This window comes from Quercus lobata, chromosome 10 (assembly GCF_001633185.2).
Source record: "Quercus lobata isolate SW786 chromosome 10, ValleyOak3.0 Primary Assembly, whole genome shotgun sequence".
NCBI classification, from domain to species: Eukaryota; Viridiplantae; Streptophyta; class Magnoliopsida; order Fagales; family Fagaceae; genus Quercus; species Quercus lobata.
Window position 1 is genome coordinate 37,426,706 of NC_044913.1, and position 8,797 is coordinate 37,435,502.

The window sequence follows — 8,797 nt, forward strand, 5'->3', positions numbered from 1 at the left end:
GAAAATATGACAGAAACACTAAATCAAAGGAAGAGGACAAAAGAAAATAATATTTTGGCCTGAGTGAATTGAAACTACAAACAATATATATATTTTTTCTATTTCTTTTCTGAAGCCACTTTTTTTTTTTTTTTTTTGGGAGCTTGGTGCACGATTTTAACCTAGTGCAAGTCACAAAATAAGAACAAGGAATAAAGAACACAAAGGGAACAAGATAGGATGATAACAGGAAACGAAAGATAAAGGAAGAGAAAACTGATTTTAGAACCTATGCTCTGATACCAAATGATGCAAACCTCAATTGACACGCTTTGAGACCCAACAAAAATATTGGAATACTTGCCCAAGAAAGCTAAAATTCAAATTTTTGATAGAAACCCTAACCCAACGTTTATAATCGAAACGCGAACCAAAGGTATAAGTATAACACCTTGACCCAATAATTATAATTGAATCACAAACCAAAGGTATAAAGTTTGAACGCCACAAGGAAGAATCCTTGATTAGTTCACAGTTCTTAAAGAATCAAAAGAAGAGCAAAGCCTCACATTTTCTAATTTTTATTCAATAAAATTCTCTCTATTACAATGGGTGCATGCTATTTGATGGTGTTACAAAAAACACCAACTCCTGAACTCGTCCATATGGCTCGTCCAATTAAAGACCGACTAGGGCGAACCAAGTACATGAGGTGATCGTCCCCAGCATCCTTAATGACCTCGTTCGTCTTTGGACGGATGAGGTCCCATGGGAAGATTGTCCATCCTTAGAATCGTTTGGACAAGGACGAGTCATCCCTAATAACCTCGTCTGTCCTTAATAAAGGATGGACGAGCTAATTGGGTTGGATTACTATGTGCCAAGTTCTCCATTAACCACTATGGAACACAAGTCCAACTAAGGTAACTTCCATGGCGGTTATGGAAGTTACCTCCAAATTTTTCGAACTCCTCGACAATAGGAACGGTTATTAAACAGATAACCGTTTCACACATGTTATATAAGCATTCTTCGATGAGAAGGTAAGATTCATTCAGACATTTATTTCAGAAATTACTTCCTTCCTATTGGGAATTACAAATTCACTGACTTCATTATCGGAGGACTTTTGGCCGGTCTCCTTTGACTTAGTATTTGTTTTCAGGATTAAACCCTAAGATCATTAGCGCCCGAGACTTATCAACCTATTGATTTCCAAGGAATCATCACTATTTATAAGACATGACTGAAAATAGAAAATCTAAAAACGTACTAAATAATAAAACCCTAAATAAAAGTTGATTTGGTCTGAAATTAGCAAATCCAAAATAAGGAAATAGCTAAAAAACGTTTTAAATAATAAAAGCTTAAATTTAAGGTAGATTTGGTCCGAAATCAGAAGCTCTAGAATAGGAAAAATATCTATTAACTAATATGGAGCTAGAAAATTAATCAGCCATTAATCCACGCTATAAATCAAGCCCAATTAAGCCAAATCAGCCCTCAATAGCTTGAATTAAATTTATTATGCTTTCATATTTCTTTGGGCCTAGCTTGGAATGTCTCGCATTTGAATTAGCACAAATCTCTTGAATCAGCCCATTAAGTGCTTCTTTGATCTTCTTGGATCTTGCTTTAATAATAGGCCCAACTGGAACATGTAATGGATTCTTGAATGCTTGTTGATTCTCATCAAAGTTTGATTTCTATTTTTCATTATGTTATTTATTGTTTCATATCAAGGATAGGAAACTATGAAACTGAAATTTGAATGTATAATCAATAAGGAAGAGAAAAAGAATAGTTTACATCTTTATACACAATAGCTTTCACGTGCGATACACAGGTTAACAACTAGTAATATAGAATTGGGAATAATGAATGCATTGTAAAATAGCATGATATAAATAAATAAATTTTTAAAATGATAAAATAGAATAGTTTAAAAATACTGGTGCGAATGCTTTTATTGCAAATAAAATAGAACTTGAGTTAAAGTTCAAATTATGAAAATTCAAGTCAAAATTTAATGTGTAATTCACACTTTAAGGTGCAATTCATCTTTAAAAAAAATAGTATCGGAAACTTATAGAGAAAGTTTGAAAAAGCAAATATCGGGGAAAAAAAACCAAATTGAATAAAAATTTGGGGTCCGAGACTTGAGGACTGAGTAGCAGTATATAAAAATAAAGCAAAATCCATTTTAGTCTTCGTCTCGTCAAAAGCCTCACTCTGCACGCATTACGCGTCACCCATACACACTCTCTCTGTGTTTGTATTTTTCTCTCTCTTTCGCTTTCTTATAAAACCCTCCGCGCGTGACTCTCAATCTACGGCGAGTTTCTCGTCGAACCTCGCCATTTCCGGCATTCCGATCATCCTCCACTGACGATCGGTTGCGATCCACAGGTATTGCTTCCCATACTCTCTTCTCTCTCTCTCTCACTCTCATAGTCTCACACACACTAAAACCATCTTTTCCGTACACTACGTACAGGTTTCTTGCATTTTGCTCTTGATGCATTACTATTTCTTTAGCTTGAACTGATTTTCTGATTCTCGCTTCGAATAATCGTACTGAATATACATTTTGTGTGTATGTATATGCGCTTTGTGTATATGCATGTGTATGTAGCACCAACATGTTTGCTAGTTGATTTTAGTGTGTATACCGTTTTCGCGAAACCTAGGGTTTCTTCTTAAGCTAAAACTTGTGCTTTCTCTAGAAGTTAAAAATCTTCACTTTTTAGTTTTATACAGTTAGATCTGTGTGCAATGGATGTATTGATGGTATTTCGAGTTCATTTTTGGTAAAAATTGGTGTTCGTTTAAGCCATTCATGGATGTTCAAAATTTTCCCCCTTTGTTTTTGGTAAGATATGAGTTTGTTTGGTGTATATGTCCCTTAATGCTGTGTCTGGATTCTGAGAAAACATAAGGAAAAACAAACAAAATAAACAACGCATTTTCATGTGTGTTTCGCTCTTAAAATGATCTGTAAAATTCAACTTGGTGGGGCGTTATATTCAGTGTTAGTTGATACTCTTTTGTTTGGTTTTGCTGCGATATTATTATTATTTAATTTTCCTTTTGTCGTTTTCTTAAGGAAAAGTCTGATTTTTATTGAACAAGAAAAAAATTCGAAACTTCTTTGTTTAAATATTTGTTGAAAATAATATTCTGGGGGAAAATTATGAATAAAGTGCAAATTTCTTAGTAAAGTTGATTTATTTTTATAATTGCAGCCAAAAGATGAGTTCAGGTAAAAACGCAGATCAGTTGAGTCATGGAGTGGCAGGCATGAATCTGAATTCAGGGCAAGATGATGATGGTGAATGGGAGGTTTATGCAAGGAAGCCTAAGAACAGAGCTGGAAGCAGTACTGCAAAACGACCTATTCAGAATAATAATAATAATACTAATTCTAGAGGATGGGGAAATCCGAATCCAAATACGGTTCAAAAACAAGGCGCCTGGGGTAATGGTGGAGGAGCAGGAAGGGGGTCAGGAAATACCTGGCCATCACAAACAGGTGATTCTAGGCGACCCGCTGGAAGGGGATATGTTGCGAGGCCCCAATCTTCCTCCACAAGGGGTTTCGATAACAACTACAAGCCCCCCCAACAACCTGTAATCGGGCCTCCATTGCAGAGTGGATGGAACTGGCATTCTGTAGCTGGTTCCGTTCAATCCAAGGGTTCTGAGGATGGCCAGCAAAAGGATGAATACAGTGATGGCGAGAAGGATGATGAGGACCTCTCTGATGAAATTGATGATAGTGATGATGATTTACTTAGTGATGAATTTGATTCTGATGCAAGTGAAAAGAGTCATAACACTCGGAAGAAGAGCAGTTGGTTCAAGAAGTTTTTTAGCATTCTGGATGACTTGTCCATCGAGGACATAAACGACCCAGCAAGGCAGTGGCACTGTCCTGCCTGTCAAGGCGGTCCTGGTGCTATTGACTGGTACCGAGGCTTGCAGCCCCTGATGACGCACGCCAAAACAAAAGGGTCGAAAAGAGTGAAAATGCATAGGGAGTTGGCTGAAATATTGGAAGAAGAGTTGCGCCTTAGGGGAACTTCAGTCGTTCCAGCTGGAGAGGCTTTTGGTAGATGGAAAGGTCTGAAAGATGACGAGAGAGATCATGAAATAGTCTGGCCTCCCATGGTTGTAATCATGAATACAAAGCTTGAACAAGACGAGAAAGACAAGGTACAATCATATTTTCTTATCTTCATTTGCAAATTAATATCCAAGTAATTGTCATCACATATGCATTTTCAACCCACTAACTTTCGTCCAATATGTTTGGAGGTAAACTTGTTCCTTTTTATTGAGATTGTTTGATTTGATTTATGCTTTAATTTTACTCGTGTCAAATGTGGCAGTGGGTAGGCATGGGAAACCAGGAGCTGCTTGACTATTTTAGCTCATATGATGCTGTTAAGGCGCGACATGCATATGGACCACAGGGGCACCGTGGGATGAGTCTCCTGATTTTTGAGGCATCTGCAAGGGGCTATTTAGAGGCCGAGCGCCTACACAAGCATTTTGCTGGGCAAGGAACTGACAGGAATGCTTGGGAGCGTAACCGTGTCAGGTTTTCAGCAGGTGGCAATCGCCAGCTTTACGGCTACATGGCCGTGAAAGAAGATTTGGATATATTCAATGAGCATACCAAAGGTTCTCTCTCTCTCTCTCTCATCAGTTGAATACCTTGAAGACTTGTGATAAACCTAAAATGCATAGTTTTTGTTTTTTTTTTTTTTACTATTTTTCTTCTCTGTGAATAATAACTATGCTGATGCGATGTGTAGTTGCCTCTGACATGCTTTAAGAATTATGATTGATTAGAGAAATCAAAGCTCAAATATGAAATGAGGTCATATCAGGAGATGGTAGTGAAGCAAATCAGGCAGATGAGTGAGGACAACCAGCAACTCGTCTATTTGAAGAACAAAGTTGTGAAGGAACGAAGGCATTCAAAAACTGTTGAAGAATCTCTTGAAATTGTGAGTGAGAAGCTGCGCAAGACACAGGAGGAAATTCGTATTGTGAGACAAAGAACCAACAAGCAGCATGAAGAGAACAAGGAAGAGGTAATTTTATGTTCTGATTTAAGGTTTAAGATGGAAACTAGTATATTTTGCAACAGTTGTTAGATCCTGCCTTTTTGTGCTATATGGTATGGACCATGAAAAAAGCACTTGGTATATAGTTTGTTCTTGAAATGACATCTAAAGTAGAGGTCACAAACCTTGTAAATATGTTCTGTTTTTGACTTGTTGGTATTGGTTCAGACTCTGTAGGTATATTATTTCTAACATAGGGATAGGCCAATGAGCTAGAAATCATTAACTAGGTGCATAACTTATCAATTATGTTCTTCTAGATAGGATGACTCTGTAGGCATATTATTTTGTGATATCCTTTGAGCAAACAAAATGCTGGTCGACTGTATTTACATTAACTATGGTAGTCTTTTTGGTTTTGCTCTATTCAGAAACACTATATCCTGGTTCTTTTATTTTTATTTCCAAGTTAGATGGAAAGCTTGCTAGCCTTTTTCTGGTCTCTGTTTTTCTTGAGGTTGTTTGATATCTCTCCATGTTTTGAACATTAATTCAATTTGGCTGAGTGTTTTAATGTTTTTATTTTTAAATGAAGATGGACCAGCAACAACAGTTTTACGAGGATCAGCTCAAAATAATTCGCGAATCAAGGGATGAAAAGGAAGAAAATTTTGAGAGGATGCAGCAGGAGGAACGTGAGAAGGTGAAGCAATTAAATGCTAATTCATCCGATGCAAAGCGCAGGTGAGAGCAACCTCACTAGTTCGTGTAAAATATTCCGTCCATTTTAGCATAAGAACTTACTTTTTCTATTTTACACAATCACTTTTCCAAAACACCCAATTCAGTTTATCTATTTACAAGATATTTCAATAAAATATTCGTTCTTCATCAATTTTTTATTATTTTCCCTAATGGTCATTCTTTCTTAATTTAAACTTATATTTTAAGTAAACTACCAACACTGGTGGCTTGGCAAGTGGAGCCGCTTGTGGCGGAGGTCTGCTGGCCAAACTGCTGAAATAGTGTCTCCGACAAACGCTGTTGGATTGGTCTTGCCGCCTGCCGTACTGCTGAATAGTGACCCACCGGAGGGTGGATTGTTAACACAACTCTATCAAGTGTGAGATAAGCACAGCAGCCAAGAAGGCCAAGCATAGCAGCCAAGAAGGCACATATCTATTCACCAAATAATAAAAATAGCATTACTTTGAAAGTCCATATAAAAAATGTCTTGGTTTTTTTCAATTTTGCATTAAGAAATTAAACTACAGCCACCAACTCATGGATCTGAATTAAAATTCTTGATGTTTCAACAAAACAAGAGCCACAATTAATGGATAAGAGAGCATTGAAGAAACCACTTAAAGGTGATAACATAGAATACAAGATACAAATCCTAAGATAGGATAGAGTTGCTTCCATTTCAAATACCTTTGTATTTCACAGAACTCTCGTATTTCAAACACTTTTGTATTTCAAATTTTGTATCTATACATATTCTATTATATATATATGTATATATATATAAAAGCCTTGAACGAATTCTATTATAAATAAAAAGCCTTGAATCGTATCTGTACAAATCCCAAATTTTTTTTTTTTTTTAATTGCATTAAAGAGGATTTTATTGATAGCTAATAAACATGCAGCACAGAGACATCAACCAAGACATTAAAAAATAGTCATAACAAACCACAACTACAAGACAAAGACATCAACATCAACAACTAGAACAAAACAAGAAGACAAAGTCATAACACACTACAAATGGAATCCCAATGAGTCCCAAAATTAACACCTTTATGCCCTCACATTAGTTATAGGTTCACGTTATTGAGTTGCTGGAACTCAATGTTAGAGTAGAACAATCTTTTAATTTACACTGTTTTTTAAGGCTTGAACTAACAGCAAACCCTAAAAAATTAGTTTAGAGAAACTCCCAAAAATCTTGCTCTAAACCAAAGAAAACAAAACCCTAAAATCTCAATGAGAAAAACCCATACCTTTTTGGAGACATTTGCCCCAAAATCTGTCAATAGAGATAACTCCAAGCTGATCCACCCTCCTCACCGGGCTGCAAAACGCCCCAAACCGATCACATTCTTTCCCGTGGTGATGAGAATGAGCAAGAGCAAGAGAATGAGCTAAGAGAAGCGGACGAAGAGAGAAGATGAGAGGAAGAGGTCAGGAATGAAACAGGGAGAAAGTACTGTGAGGCGTTGGTGTTGCTCAGGTTATAGGAGGAAAAAAAAAAAGAGTGAAATAGGTTTTTATAATTTATAAAGATAATATTAAAATAACGTATAGAAAAGCTACAGTAACTATGCATATATGCTCGGTTACTGTAGGTCTGTAGCACTTTTGTATATATGCACAATTTTGCAAGCACTGATGTGGGTGTTTTTTTGGGTTAAAATGTGTAAAATTAGTTACTTTTTGTATTTTGCACAATCTTGCAACCTCTAATGTGGTTGCTCTAATGTGCAGGTTTTTATACTATTAAAATCTAAGATGGTGCTTTTAGTATTGCTTCTTTTTAAATGTTTGTTACTCATTACACGTTTGTGTTTTCTGTTATTTTAACATAGGGCGGAAGAAATTGAAAAATTCATCAAGTGTCAAGACAAAGAGATGGAAGTTTTTGTGTCTCAGAGAGACAGTCTAGTTAAGATTCATGAAGAGAAAATAGCTGCAATGAAGAAGAGGCACTGGGAGGAAGAAGTAGAGCTGGAAAAAGAGTTCGATGCTGAACTAGCCCAGCTTATGTCCCAGTACTCCCCACAGCCCCCTACCAACACTGGCAATGGTATCTGACATGATATAAATTAGTGCAGGTGTGAGTTGAGTACTACTCACATTTTGCGTAATATTTCTTAGAATTTTGTGATAATTATGACTATTAACTTTTACCTCGGATGAATGATACTATCAAAATATATATACTAGAAGATAGGAAAAGGCAAAAGAAGGTAGCTTATGGTAGTGTCTGATGGTTAATTGCACCAGTTGTTTTGGTACTGATGGTTGGAAGGTTATGAAGTTTGATCTTTTCTATATTATAGTATGAGTAATAAGTTGGAATGTCAAAGGCCTTACCTTTCTTTATTTTTATTTTTTATTTTTTATAACTTGCTCTGTTTTATTTTGTTTTTCATAACTATGGTATGATTTGCAGTGGACTAAGCATGAATCTTTGTTAACCTGCACACAAATTCTGTCATTTGTTTAATATAAATGTACACTGCATCAATGGCCATGATCGATGGCCACCTTGTGTACCTCCATTGCTCCAGCGGAAAGAGCAGTTTCAGTACTGTAAAATTATTACTTATTTTAAATTTTAATAAATAAAAAAGTTGTTTATTTGGTTTGAGTTTGGTGATGTGAATTTCTGGTGAGAGGGCAAGTGAGGACTTTTGTGTCTTCTGGGAGAATTTGGGAGGGTAAATAGAATGAGTAGTCTTGTCTTGACTCTTGAGCTTATTGGGGACGGTCTTTATCTTGTGGGTGTTGGGGCTTTAGACTGTAGACTACTTTAAAAGGTGGGTGGTTTTTTTTTTTTTTTTTTTTTTCTAGAGATCTGGGGTTTCAAAATTTTCATGTGGGATGGTAGATAAGTGCGAGTCAAGAAGGCCCCAAAATTCCTTCTGGAGAAAAGGATGGATTTTTGTGGACTACATTCTTGGGCGGGAACATGAAGTAACTTTGCAATAATTTTTGTTACAAAAAAGATATGTTAA

At 36.2% G+C, this 8,797-nt stretch overlaps 1 protein-coding gene across 1 annotated transcript; it reads left to right on the forward strand.

The window, feature by feature from the left end:
* The first annotated feature begins 2,176 nt into the window (after positions 1–2,176).
* LOC115963684 (protein SUPPRESSOR OF GENE SILENCING 3) lies at positions 2,177–8,145 on the forward strand. The gene is made up of 6 exons (XM_031082781.1): positions 2,177–2,388; positions 3,225–4,194; positions 4,371–4,665; positions 4,837–5,081; positions 5,650–5,798; positions 7,646–8,145. The coding sequence occupies exons 2-6, from the start codon at positions 3,232–3,234 to the stop codon at positions 7,869–7,871; spliced, it is 1,878 nt and encodes a 625-aa protein (XP_030938641.1). The 5' UTR covers positions 2,177–2,388; positions 3,225–3,231; the 3' UTR covers positions 7,872–8,145.
* Positions 8,146–8,797: the final 652 nt, after the last annotated feature.